The sequence below is a fragment of the Saimiri boliviensis genome, chromosome 15 (assembly GCF_048565385.1).
Source record: "Saimiri boliviensis isolate mSaiBol1 chromosome 15, mSaiBol1.pri, whole genome shotgun sequence".
NCBI classification, from domain to species: Eukaryota; Metazoa; Chordata; class Mammalia; order Primates; family Cebidae; genus Saimiri; species Saimiri boliviensis.
In genome coordinates this window covers 67799860-67814433 of record NC_133463.1, presented here as the reverse complement: position 1 = coordinate 67814433, position 14574 = coordinate 67799860, and the positions used below count along the sequence as shown (strand labels likewise).

At 37.5% G+C, this 14574-nt stretch overlaps 1 protein-coding gene across 1 annotated transcript in view; it reads left to right on the top strand.

Moving 5' to 3' along the window:
• Positions 1-13483, top strand: part of TNFRSF11B (TNF receptor superfamily member 11b) — a 29116-nt gene extending 15633 nt beyond the window's left edge. Inside the window, exons 2-5 of the mRNA XM_003933108.3 lie at positions 3710-4079; positions 8063-8254; positions 10066-10290; positions 12021-13483. Coding sequence (XP_003933157.1) covers positions 3710-4079; positions 8063-8254; positions 10066-10290; positions 12021-12409 — 1176 coding nt within the window. The 3' untranslated portion in view covers positions 12410-13483. The remainder of the gene's footprint in view (positions 1-3709; positions 4080-8062; positions 8255-10065; positions 10291-12020) is intronic.
• Positions 13484-14574: the final 1091 nt, after the last annotated feature.

Here is a 14574-nt window from a genome sequence, read left to right as displayed (position 1 = left end):
TAAAGATGGAAAGCAAGGAAGGGGACAAGCTAGCTGAGATGCAACCTTAACTGTCCTTTCAAGAAAAGAGGAATGGAGGCTTCAGGAAGAAAATCTCGACTGACGGGAAGTGCTAGATTAGAAGAGTTTCAGATTCTCTTCAAGCATAAGTGGTCTATACCAAATGATGGGTAGACAGGGAATGCGGGGAAGATGAAAGACAGAATACAGAAAAAGTCATTTAATTCTTTTTAAAAAGTCAAGCATAAAACACAAAAAATAGAGTATCTGCCTCTTTTTTATTTCTTTTATGAGACAGAGTCTTGCTCTGTCACCAGGCTGGAGTGCAGTGGCACCATCTAAGAGCAGGACCTTCTAGAGAGAGCACCTTATGCTTCTGCAGACACACCTATGCATGTGTCCCAGCTTAGGTAGACATTTATCAGGGGACTGCATTTTACACAGAAATGAATATTTGAACACTTATTAGGTTTTAAATGTCATCAAGTGGCAAAGGAGCTATAGCCAATGCTAAGATGACCTGTCCTGTGGCATCTTTTTCATTGCTTTTCCAGGAAATAAGCAGAAGAAACCAAGAGAAAGTACTGAGATGAAGAGCTCTATTAATCTTGCCCGTCCTCTGTCCAGTAACTGATTCCAGAAATTCTGTGTGGGAATTGGGGCTAACCAAAGATTGAGACCTAAACATCCAATTTTGGCCACATGGAGTCTGCCTTTTTACCAAAGTGGAAAATCTTCAACTAAAACACAGAGGCCCCATTGAACTTGCTGAAAACAAGTTTGTAATTTCTTAAGGCTTTCCAAGTTTTAAAAATGTATATGATTATTCCATGTGATAGCCTTGGAGAAATTACCTTCATTAACATATTCTCTAATTTTTACGTTGACCTTATTCCTTTATTTTCTCTGTGAGTTCCTTTCACCTCAATCTTTAAGAAAAAGCAACAAATTTCCAAAACATGGTTTTGGAAAGCCCACAATATCATGTCCAGATACCTAGAAAAATAGAAATTACACTAGTGTTCTTGGTTATATCTGTATTTATACAGCTTCTTCTAATGAAGAACACAAGTACCATCTGTGGAGTTTTCCCACCCCATCATCATTTTTTGGTACGGGAGAGAAGAGTCCATGTTGATGACCAAATGGGCACACCTGAACCATGTTGAAATGGGAAACTTCCCCAGCAGTGGGAAGTTCTGCTGGGGAAAACTTCAAGACTCCTACCTACCAGGATGTGACTCACTTAGCAGTGGCACTCAAGATAAAGGAGTCCCTCCGGATGTCTAAGCCAGGCCTCTTGAAAGCAAACAGAAGTCTCCAAAGTGGCTTTCCAGGAAATTGAAAGTGAATAGCAAGAGAAAATCATATTTCTCATTACTTTCACAGTTTTGCAAGTTGAATCAGGAAATCCTTATTTTATAATATTGAGAATTTTAGAAATATTGGAGCCAAATCCATACAAGGAGCCCTGAAAGATGTCCCATTATATATTCAAATGACAAATTAGCAACAAAGTCAGATATGTCATCTTGCTTTCTTTCATTACATTGATCATTATTTGGAATTATTTGTTGTAATTATTTCTTTACTTATTATTGCCTACATGCTCACTCAGCTGTGAATTTGAAGGCAAGGACCATTTGCGTTTTATGCATGCCACATGCTAAGTTCCCTCCATGATGCCTGGTACATAGTGTTTGCTCAATGAATGTGCGTTGAATGAAGAAATAGATTACATCTATTTCTGTAAGATTTCAGAGCAAACCAAAGCTGCCTCTCCCTACTGGTCCATTTCTTTAATCTAGTGACAACCCACTCCCCCTGAGACAATTATAAGCCTCAGGAAAAATCAAGAACATGCAGATCAAGAGAATGTCCTCAAAAAGACCACTGAAGCAGCTCTGAGCTTGCACTGAATTTTGCATATTGTTGGTTGGGAGTTCCTTACATTGTAACATTCCCTCTCTTGAAAATTGTCTCCGTTAAAAGGTCAGTGACTCTGGATGAGATGTTTCATTCTTCTCTTCTAGTTTATCACTCATATTAGGTCAATTCAGCCCAAACACTTGCCATATTCCCTTAAGAAATCAATGAAGTTACTTCAGTTAAAATGTTCAGAAGCTTATAAAAAAGGCCATTCTTTATCTTTGCCATCCCTAATTCAAAAGGGTGTGCTGTTTCCCTAGCTTGGCATGCTTTTTCCAGGTCAGGGGGTTTCTCTGAGATTTCCTGAATTCTGCAAAGAAGAGAGTTTAGAAAAAATTATTGTTTAGTTTACCACCTCCCAAATCCTGAAAATAGTCAGTGTTGATCCCTGTACCAAAAACAAACAAACCACCCTGTACACACAAATAACACAGTTTCTTCTGAGTGTGTGATTCCTGTAATTAGTATGAAGAACTACTTCAGTGCTCCCTGGAAGACCATTGGGGAACCTTAAATATAAGATAGAATAGCCAGTTGAAACTCTTCTTCCGAGTGGCACCCTTGCCCATGGAATCTTCTTCCCGCTACTGCACAAGCCTCTTCCTGCCATTATGTATGGAAACTTCTGAACCCTGCCTTCTCCCTGAAATTTATCCCATTACACCAGAAGAGATGTGGTCATTTAATTTACTTAAATTAATTTTATTTTTCGATGTCAAGACTGCTGGTCAATATGATTTTTAGAGAAAATGTCAACCTTAAATTCGAGGAATCTTTTTCATGAATTGCAAGCTTATGGGAATAGGGGTCATGTCTGACTCACCAACATATTCCTGGTGCTTGACACCTAGTAGGCATTCAACATGTATCTGTTGCATGAATGAATGATAGGAATGACTGTTATAATCATGTGCCTTCACATATTACCAACTCATTAGTATTTTCTTGGAATCAACGAGTCTTAGAACAGGAAAACTAAAAGAGGTATCCTTTAGTCCAATATGACCACCCCGCTTAGAAATGTTAATCTCCCTGTTTTCCCCTCCATGCTTCCAGTCTCCTTTACCTGCTCTCTCTCTCTCTTTTAAAACAATACTTGCAGAGTTTATTACAATGTATTATTTTTAGTTCTCTAATCGGATTGTTAACTTCATAAGGACAGAATTCCTTGCCTATTTTATTCAGAGTTGCATCCCAAGTGCCCAGAACAAAACCTGGCACATACTAAGGGCTCAGTAGTTATTTGTCAAATGAATAAATTAAAAGAGAAATTTTTAGCATGCACCCCAGGCGTCAGAAGCACTGCAGGTATTTTAAATCCCAGGCCCAATCCCACATCAGGGGAATAAGATGACTTAAGGGTATGAATCCCAGGAATCTACATTTTTAACAGGTGATTTTGGTGTAGCTCTTCTGAGAACTGCTAGTTAATCCAACTTACTCACCTAGAGATAATCCTGAAACCCAAAAAGACAAAGTGTCTTTCAGGTCACATGCTAATTCAGTAGTGCATCTAAGTGTTTTAAGTTCTATTTTGATGAGCTTTCTACTCTAGTCATCTTTGAGCCTGGATTTTACCTAATATGTTTACTGCTATCTGCACTCCTGGTCTTTGAGATTAAGCTACTAGAGGCAAAAATTATGGCTTCTAAGCTTACTTTGTGGTGCATCTCATTAGGCTTAAGGTAATACAGGACTTTTTTAGTCAAATGATACTATTGCACGTAAGAACAGCCCTATTTTCATGCTAACATGTCACTGTGTTCCTTTCTCCTTCTAGTTTCTGGACATCTCCATTAAATGGACCACCCAGGAAACATTTCCTCCAAAGTACCTTCATTATGACGCAGAAACTTCTCATCAGCTGTTGTGTGACAAATGTCCTCCTGGCACCTACCTAAAACAACACTGTACAGCAAAGTGGAAGACCGTGTGTGCCCCTTGCCCTGACCACTACTACACAGACAGCTGGCACACTAGTGACGAATGTCTATACTGTAGCCCTGTATGCAAGGAGCTGCAGTACATCAAGCAAGAGTGCAATCGCACCCACAACCGCGTGTGCGAATGCAAGGAAGGAAGATACCTTGAGGTAGAGTTCTGCTTGAAACATAGGAGCTGCCCTCCTGGATTTGGAGTCGTGCAAGCTGGTACGTGTCGATGTGCAGCAAAATTAATTAGGATCGTGCAAAGTCAGATAGTTGTGACTGTTTAGGAGAACACTTTTCTTCTGGTGACATCATAGGATAGCAAATTGCAAAGGTAATGGAACCTGCCAGGTAGGTACTGTGTGTCTGGAGTGCTTCCAAAGGACCATTGCTCAGAGGAATACTTGGCCATGACAGGGCAGTTTAGTGACAAATCTCAAATGCAGCAAATTACTCTCTTATGAGATGCATGATGGATTGCTTTTTTTTTTTTTTTTTAAGAAACATACTTGAGTTGCACTGTTGATAGTTGATCTGTACCTCTATGTTTCACTTCAGCATGGACACCTTCAAACTAGAGTGCTTTTTGACAAACATCAGAAATGTTAATTTATACCAAGAGAGTAATTATGCTGATATTAATGAGACTCTGGAGTGCTGACAATAAGCAGTTATGATTAATTATGTAAAAAATGAGAATGGTGAGGGGAATTGCATTTCATTATTAAAAACAAGTCTAGTTCTTCCTTTAGCATGGGAGCTGAGTGTCTGGGAGGATAAAGACTATAGCAGCATCTCTTCAATGAGCTTATTCTTTATCTCAGACAAAACAGATTGTCAAGCCAAGAGCAAGCACTTGTCTATAAACAAAGTACTTTCACTTTTGCATTTTGAACAGCATAGGTTAGGGCTCATGTGTATTGAATGTTTTAAACGAGCAACCCACATTTTTTTCTACCACATTGCGAAGCTTCAGTTTAGTCTATAACTTTTCATCGCTTGAGAAAATTAAGAGCATCCACTTTCTTAGATGGAGGAAGTAACCAGTATAGATACTGAGGACTCAATTTGAAGCAGTGTTTCTCAACTTCGGCTTTACTGATATTTTAAGAAATATCTGGATTCCTGGGCTGGACTCCTCTTTGTGGGCAGCTGTCCTATGCATTGTAGAACTTTATCAGCATCCCTGGACTCTAGCCACTAGATACCAATCACAGTCCTTCCCCCATGCGACAACTAAAAATACCTTCAGACATTGTCAGATGTCATCAGGTGGCAAAATCACTCCTGGTTAAGAACAACAGGGTAATCAATGCTAATTATTTGTAACTACTTTAACTCTTAAAAGTTGTGAAATACAAAGTCTAAATTATTAGATGACCAATCATTTCAGTTTAAAGGTATACAAATGAAACATATTCAAAAATAAAAATCTATTCAGTTTCTCAAATAGTGAATCTTATGAAATTAATCACAGAAGATGCAAATTGCATGAGAGTCCCCTAAAATTCCTCTTAGTCTGAGTATTTGATGATACTGGAATTGGTGATACTTCCTACTTTTTATTGGCTGGTACTTGGGACTCAAAAGCTAAGCTAAATTGTAGTGGGTGGGGTGGGGGTGCAGAATACCAGCCAATAAAAGCAAATCTATTTAATTCATTCAGTAAGTTGTATAGGTAGAAATATTAAATGTGGGCTACAGAGCTTGGAAACTAGAAAATTTTGAAAAATAATGGAAATAACAAGGATTTTTCTTAAGTAAACATGAAAATCTGTTTGTAAAATGAAGTAAGCAGGCAGCCAGAAGACTCAGAACAAAAGTACACATTTTACTCTGTGTACACTGGCACCACAGTGGGATTTATTTACCTCTCCCTCCCTAAAAACCCACACAGCAGTTCCTCTTGGGAAATAAGAGGTTTCCAGTCCAAAGAGAAGGAAAGACTATGTGGTGTTACTCTAAAAAGTATTTAATAACCGTTTTGTTGCTGCTGCTGTTTTGAAATCAGATTGTCTACTTGCCATGTTTTATTTACTTCATTCTGTTAATTTCTGTGGAATTACTTATAGCAAGCATGGTGAATTCTCAACTGTAAAGCCAAATTCCCCCATCATTATAGTTCACATTCTGCCTGCCAGGTTATAATTTTTATATTTCCACTGATAGTAATAAGGTAAAAGAATCATTACTTAGATAGATCTTTTTTTCATAAAAAGCACTCTCAATTATAAAGAGGGAAGTTATGTTCAGGAAGGTCATTAGTTAAGCCTCTGAATATATTATGAAACATTAGTTCTATCATTCTTAGAGTCTTTCTCTTAAATAATTTAAAAAGCTAACTTACCTAAAAGAAATACCTTACACATAAGATCTTATCACTAGCATGCATGAGAAGACTCAAGCCACAGATATGTATCTGAAGAATGGCAAGATTCTTAGTCTGGGCATGGTGGCTCATGCCTGTAATCCCAACACTTTGGGAGACTGAGGCGGTGGATCACCTGAGGTCAGGAGTTTGAGACCAGCCTGGCCAACATGGTGAAACCCTGCCTCTACTAAAAATACAAAAATTAGCCAGGCATGGTGGTACATGCCTATAAGCCTAGTTACTCAGGAGGCTGAGACAGAAGAATTGCTTGAATCCAGGAGGCTGAGGTTGCAGTGAGCTGCTGTCACACCACTGCACTCCAGCCTGGGTGACACAGATGAGACTCCATCCCTCTTCCCCCCTCAAAAAAGATTCTTCTTCATGCAGAGTATATGTCAGTCAACAAAGGGAGACCTGGGTCCAGGTGTCCAAGTCACTTATTTCTAGTTAATTCGCAATGAAAGAACACCATGGAATCCCTGCCCAAATAACCTCTGCTTATGATATTATAGAATTTGGTGTAGAGTTGGATGCCATTAAGGAGTAGGATGTAGTAGAAAAGTACTAAAAACAAACACAGAAACAAACACAAAAAAACCCCTCAGTGCAATGCTGGAAATAACATTTAATCTGTGAAGGTTTTAGGCTGCGGTTTCCCCTCCTGCTCCTTTTTTTCTGCCAGCCCTTTGTCATTTTTACAGGTCAATGAATCATCCATCCCTTTAGAAAGGAAAGAGACAGGAGATGAAACTAGAACCAACCCATTTTTCCCCCTTTTTTATTTTCTGGTTTCAGTAAAAGATATAATGAGGTAGGAGGTTGAAACTTTTTATAAATGAAGTTTAATAACTTTCTGTAGCTTTCATTTGTCTCTTTCATATGTGTTATATTGCATAAGCCAGAATTAGCCTGTAAAATCTACATATGAATATTGAAGTCTAAATCTGTTCAAATAGCTTACACTAGATGGAGATATTTTCATATTCAGATACACTGGAATGTTTGATCTAGCCAGGCGTAATATAGTCAAGTGTTTGAAGATATTTATTTTTAAAAGCATCTTTAGTTGTTGACTGGTTCAAATTTTCCTGCCAATGATTTTTTCACATTTATCAAATATCTTTCCATCATGAAGTCAAATGCCCTTGCAGTCACCCTTCCTGAAGTTTTAACGACTCTGCTCTTTTAAACAGTTTAAGCAAATAGTATATCATCTTCCGTTTACTATGTAGCTTAACTGCAGGCGTACACTTTTGAGTCAGCGGCCAACTTTATTGCCACCTTCAAAAGTTTATTATAATGTTGTAAATTTTTACGTCTCAAGGTTAGCATACTTATGAGTTGCTTCACAATTAGGATTCAGGAAAGAAAGAACTTCAGTAGGAACTGATTGGAATTTAATGATGCAGCATTCAATGGGTACTAATTTCGAAGAGTGATATTACAGCAGACACACAGCAGTTACCTTGATGATTTTCTAGGAATAATTGTATGAAGAATATGGTTGACAACAAGGCCTTACTGCTGCTCAGCAGAGGCAGGACTAATGAACATCCTACCCTTCTTTTTTTTCCTCTCACTTTTCATGAGCCTTTTGTAGGTAATGAGAAAACTGACTTGCATTTGTATTACAAGGAGAAGAAACTGCCAAAGGGGATGATGGTGGAAGTTTTGTTCTCTGTCTAATGAAGTGAAAAATGAAAATGCCTAGAGTTTTGTACAACATAATAGTAGCAGTAAAAAACAAGTGAAAAGTCTTTCCACAACTGTATTAAGAGGGCATCTGCTGAGAAAGGATGTGAGAAGGTACTAAATTGCTTGGTATTTTCCGTAGGAACCCCAGAGCGAAATACAGTTTGCAGAAGATGTCCAGATGGGTTCTTCTCAAATGAGACGTCATCTAAAGCACCCTGTAGAAAACACACAAATTGTAGTGTATTTGGTCTCCTGCTAACTCAGAAAGGAAATGCAACACACGACAATGTATGTTCCGGAAACAATGAATCAACTCAAAAATGTGGAATAGGTAATTACATTCCAAAATACGTCTTTGTATGATTTTGGAGTATCAACTCTCTCTGCGTTGAACACAAGGACTCTGTCTGCATTCTTGGTCAAACTCACATTTCCCCTTTCTTGAATCTTAACTAGCTAAGACTAGCTAAGACTCAGAATCTCTCAAAAAGTCATCTTCTCACAGATAACACCTCAATGCTTGAATTTCTCTCCTTTCACACTGAAATCAAATCTTGCTCATGGGCAAAGGGCTAAAGTATAAACTGGCAGCTTAGAAGCAAAGTGATATAGAAATGATGACAAATTAGGCCAGGTGTGTTGGCTCACACCTGTAATCCCAGCAGTTTGGGATGCCAAGGTGGGCAGATCACTTGAGATCAGGAGTTCAAGACCAGCCTGACCAACATGGTAAAAGCCTGACTCTATTTAAAAAAAAAAACAAATATTAGCTGGCCATGGTGGCAGGCACCTATAGTAGCAGCAGCTACTTGGGGCTGAGGCAAGAGAATTGCTTGAACTCAAGAGGCGGAGGTTGCAGTGAGCCGAGATCATACCACTGCACTCCAGCCTGGGCAACAGAGGGATACTCCATCTCAGAAAAAAAAAAAAGGACAAATTAGAAATGTGTACTTGGCTTTGCTATCTATGGTATTAGTGCATCTATTGCATGGAAGTTCCAAGTTACTCTGATTGTGTTAAGCTTTTCATTGCATACAGATCACTAGTATCATTGCTTGATTAAACACAAAAAAGAAAATCATCTTTAGTTATTCAAATGCATTCCATGGTAGTGATGACAATTCATCAGGTTAGTGTGTATGGTCACCTTGTCACTCCTACCACTAGACTAATATCAGACCTTCATTCAAAGATGCATCACACTAAAAATGATATTCTTTTTTGTGTTTAATCAAGCAATGGTATGAACCAGCTTGACTCTCCCCAAATACTTTTTTGTACTACAAAGAAGTTTATGAAGCATAGGAATGCAGATTGATATAAAATGAGATTCCAACCCAGTTCCAAAATTTTTTCACTGTGTAATTGAAATCGTACGCAAGGCATCTAGCCTTTCTATTTTCTTATCTTAAAAAAGAATGAAGGAAGTGGTATTAAAGGGATTGATCAAATTTTAACATTGTATTTAATTAATCTAATTCATTTCTAAATTTACTTTTTTCATTTATTAAGCACTTACTATGTGGTACTGTGCTATAGAGGCTTTAATATTTACAAAAGCACTGTGTAAGTTGTTTTAGATGAAATACGGGTAGTGGAATGGCAGAACTAGCATTCAAAGCCAGGTCTGATGAATCCAAAAACAAACTCCCATTACTCCCATTTTTTGGGGACATACTTATGCTACCCAGATGCTCTGGCTTTTGGGCATAAAATAACAAACTATTCTAAATTACTGTTCAAATTCCTTAAAGTCAGTGATAATATTTGTTTTGACATTTATCTTGAAGTTCCCTGTGGGCAATAGGTAAACCTTTAACAGAATGTTAATATTTATATTCAATTATAGGAATTTTTGACTGTAACTTATTTATAGAAATATTTTATTCTAATTAGACATTTACTAACTTTCTCTTGAAAACAATGCCTGAAAAAGAACATTGGAAGGCACATAAGCTCAGTTGGTCTTTGCTGCTAAGACTAGCCAACAGAGGCTTGATTTTATTCAAACTTTGTATTTTAGCATATTTTATCTTGCAAAATTCAATTGTGTGGGCCTTTCTCTGTTTTAGTTTGTATTGAATAGACTTTCAGAAATCCAACTGTTGAGTAAATCTTCTTGGTTTTCTAACCTTTCTTTAGATGTAACCCTGTGTGAGGAGGCATTCTTCAGGTTTGCTGTTCCTACAAAGTTTACGCCTAATTGGCTTAGTGTCTTGGTAGACAATTTGCCTGGCACCAAAGTAAATGCAGAGAGTGTAGAGAGGATAAAACGGCAACACAGCTCACAAGAACAGACTTTCCAGCTGCTGAAGTTATGGAAACATCAAAACAAAGACCAAGATATGGTCAAGAAGATCATCCAAGGTATGATCATCTAAAAATAAAAAGATCAATCAGAAATCAGAGACACCCATTTATCATACATCAGAAGCAAGACTGCATGGCTGTTAAGTTGTATGGATCACATTTCCCTGTTGTAATCATTGTTGCAATAAAAAAGTTTCCATCAACTGATAATGTAGATGTGATTCCAAAAACAGTTATGCAAGGTTTTGTGCTCACCCTGCTCCCCAGTTTCTCTGTAAAGTATGTTGAACACTCCAAGAGAAGAGAAATGCATTTGAAGTCAGGACTGTATCTCAGGGAATATGCTGCCAGATCCCTTAGTTCTTCTATAAACACCCTCTCTAGATGACCAAGGAGAAGCTCTTTAACCATTTTGAAACATACATTGCATCTCCACCATGAAGCTCTGTTGTATTTACTTGGTAATTCTCTCCAGGTAGGCTCCACGTCTCTTACAAATACCCCCTTATTAATCCTCATGATATGTCCTATATTAAAGTTACCATTTTAATAGAGTATGTTGTGAGGATTAATGAGATGAAGTCTGTAAAGCGTTTGAGACTCATGTAGGAAAAAGCTACTTAAAGTGAAACATTCTCACATATTATAGGTTTATATAAAGATTCTCCTTTACAAATGGTAAGAGAGAGAAATAAAGAGAGAAGAGAGAGAAGTGGGAAAGAATCTGAAGAAAATGAGTTTCATCCTGTGGACTGTAAGCTTTAGGACACAGGATGGAAAGAGTTCTGGTTTCAGTTAGCATTGGGAGGACATGCTAGAAGAAAAAGGATGAAGGCTTTCCATAATGCAGACAGGGTCAAAGAGAAATTCATTCTGGTCCTCACCAGTAGTAAAATGACTTGCATAGTCTTGCACAACCCTAAAAACTTCAAGTATCTAAAACCTAGGCAACAGATTTTAGGACACCAATGTCTTTGAGAGTTGAACACTTTTATTTATGCAGAGAGTAAACTTTTATTCTGTCTTGGGCAAACCAAAAGTATTCTTTGAACATATAATTAGCCCTGAAGCCAAAAGAAAAGAGAAAATCAGAGACTGTTAAAATTGGAAGCAACCAAATTCCCTATTTTATAAATGAGGACATTTTAGCCCAAAAAGATGAACTGATTTGCCTTAGGGCTCGCAGATACTAAATGACTCATGTCATTAATAGAAATGTTAGTTCCTCCTTTTAGATTTATACCCTAGCTTATTACTGAAATATTCTCCAGACTGGGTGTTTCCTTCAGTTCCTTGACCTCATATTTTTGGGTTTTCGGATATCCTCTTCATGGAGGCAGTCCTCTAGTGCTATGTGTATTCTTTAAAGACTAGTTAGAGCAATAAACTCATCAACTAGTGCCTATTAATGAAACTTTATATTACAAAGCTAACTTGAATACTTTCTTTTTCTGAAATGTTAGGGTTTTAATTTCCCAGCTTTTCTTAGAAAACAGAGTGATGTGTGTTATTTTCTACTGTTAATTTTCAAAATTAGGGGCTTTATCCACAGTTTCGATGGATGTCAAGAATATATAGCATACTATCTTATTATAACAAAAAACAGTATTTATCTCAGTTCTTAGAAATAAATGGTGTCACTTAACCCCCCTCAAAAAAAGGAAAAGGGTACCATTGAAATATAATTATGAAATTCTGTAAGAACCTTTTGCCTCAGGCTGGTTTTATGATGGCATTGGATGAATATAAATGATGTGAATGCTTTTTTGGGCTTTTGCTTTATGCAGATATTGACCTCTGTGAAAACAGCGTGCTGCGGCACATTGGGCATGCTAACCTCACCTTCGAGCAGCTTCGTAGCTTAATGGAAAGCTTACCGGGAAAGAAAGTCGGAGCAGAAGACATTGAAAAAACAACAAAGGCATGCAAATCCAGTGAGCAGATCCTGAAGCTGCTCAGCTTGTGGAGAATAAAAAATGGTGACCAAGACACCTTGAAGGGCCTAATGCACGCGCTAAAGCACTCGAAGACATACCACTTTCCCAAAACTGTCACTCAGAGTCTAAAGAAGACCATCAGGTTCCTTCATAGCTTCACAATGTATAAATTGTATCAGAAGTTATTTTTAGAAATGATAGGGAACCAGGTCCAATCAGTAAAAATAAGCTGCTTATAACTGGAAATGGCCATTGGGCTGTTTCTTTGCAATTGGCCAGATCTCATGGATGAGTAAACTGTTTCTCAGGCACTTGAGGGGTTCAGTGATTTCTTTCTCATCACCAATGACTGATTTTGCCACAGAACATTAAAAGAAACTAGGATGTGGAGAAAGAACTACTATCTCCCCAAATAAACCCCAAATGGTTAATCAAACTATCAGATCTGGTCCATTATCTACTGACTATATTTTCCCTTACTACTGCTTGCAGTAATTCAGATGGAAATTAAAAAAAAAAACAAAACAACAAACAAAAAAACTAGACTCCATTGTGCCTTACTGAATATGAGAATGTCTAACTTAAATAGCTTTGAGACTTCAGCTATGCTAGAGGCTTTTATTAGAAAGCCATATTTTTTTCTGTAAAAGTTACTAATATATCTGTAACACTATTACAGTATTGCTATTTATATTCATTCAGATATAGGGTTTGTACATATTATCATCCTATAAAGAAATGGTATAAGACTTACTTTTAGAAAGAAAAAATTATGTTTATGACAAAAGAGATAAAATATATATTTTTAATGGGAAGTTTGTCGCATTTTTCTAATAGGTACTGCCATTTTTTTCTGTGTGGAGTATTTTTATAATTTTATCTGTATAAGCTGTAATATCATTTTATAGAAAATGCATTATTTAGTCAATTGTTTAATGTTGGAAAGTATATGAAATATAAATTATCTGAATATTAGATGCTCTAAGAAATTGAATGTACTTTATTTAAAAGATTTTTTGGTTTTATAACTATATAATTGACATTATTAAAGTTTTCAAATTATTTTTTATTGCTTTTTCTGTTGCTTTTATTTGAATGGGACATTAATGGGTTTGAGCTTTCATACTTTCCCTGTTTTCACCAGCAAAACCTGGGAAGTGTTAAAAATGCAGATTCCTGGACCAATTTGTTGAAAAACTCTGGCAATGAGAGCAGAAACTTGCAATTTTAGCAAGTTCCAAAGTAATACTTATTACACTAAATCTGGAGAACTTCTGAAGTCAGCCTTAGATTACAGATAGTGCAAGCCACTTACAACTGCTGCCACCAACCTTGAGACACCAAACTATGTACGCTCTTTTGACAGCAAATAACAGAAACTAGCATTACTTAGTTTAAGAAAAGGGAAAAAAGAATAATTGGAAGAGTAGTGTGTTGATTGAGTTGAATAGTGGTCGCCCAAAAGGTATTTTCATAATTCCCAGAATCTGTGAACATTACCTTATTTAGTAAAAGTGTCGTTGTAATTAAGCTGAAGATCTTTAGATGAAGAAAGCATTTTGGGTTATTCAGGTGGGCCTTAAATCCAATGACAAGTGTCTTCTTTATGAGACACACAGAGTAAACAAACAGAGAAGGTGATGTGAAGACAGAGGCGGAAGTGGAAGTGATGTAGCTGTAAATCAAGGAAGCTAAGAGCAGCCAGTAATGGGCTACCCCCACTCTGCTGGAGCCTCTGTAGGGAGTGGGGCTCTGCTGACATCTGGATTTTGGAATTCTGCCCATTGGAACTGTGAGAGAGTAACTTTTCTATTGTTTGAAACCATGCAGTCTGTGGGAATTTGCTGCAGCAGCCACAGGACACTAATAGAGATGGTACCCAAGCTTTAGAAAGAGCAGAATGGTGGTGGCTCAATTTTTTTTTTATTTTCAGAGCCTGCAACAATTGCTTAGCAATGCTAGCTAAGCTGGTACAATCTAAGGGCCATCTCACCTTTATCTTTAGGCATTTGACCAACAGAATCTCTTGCAAACAAGATCACAGACCAATTGCCGTCTGTCTCAATGTGTGTGTGGGAAGAAGTCCTTTCTCCCACATGCTTGTCCGAACAAGATTGTTTTATAGAAAAATGCAACTAAAACCCGTAACATAGCAACTAGCTATCTTCACTATCACTGGTTCCTTCTACTCCCAGAATAGGAAGTTGAGGTAAGAGGGGAGAGACTGCCTTCTGTTGTAAAAACCCAGCCACACCTCAGTGAGGCTAGCACAGGAGGACCGGAGATTAGTAGGCACTAAAACAGGCCTCTCTAGAACTCTGGGTCCGTTGGGGCAGAAGTTTCAGCTCTTTCTCCTAGTCAAACATCTTTGTATCTTTTAGTTCTAAATTCCAAATTTCCAGGA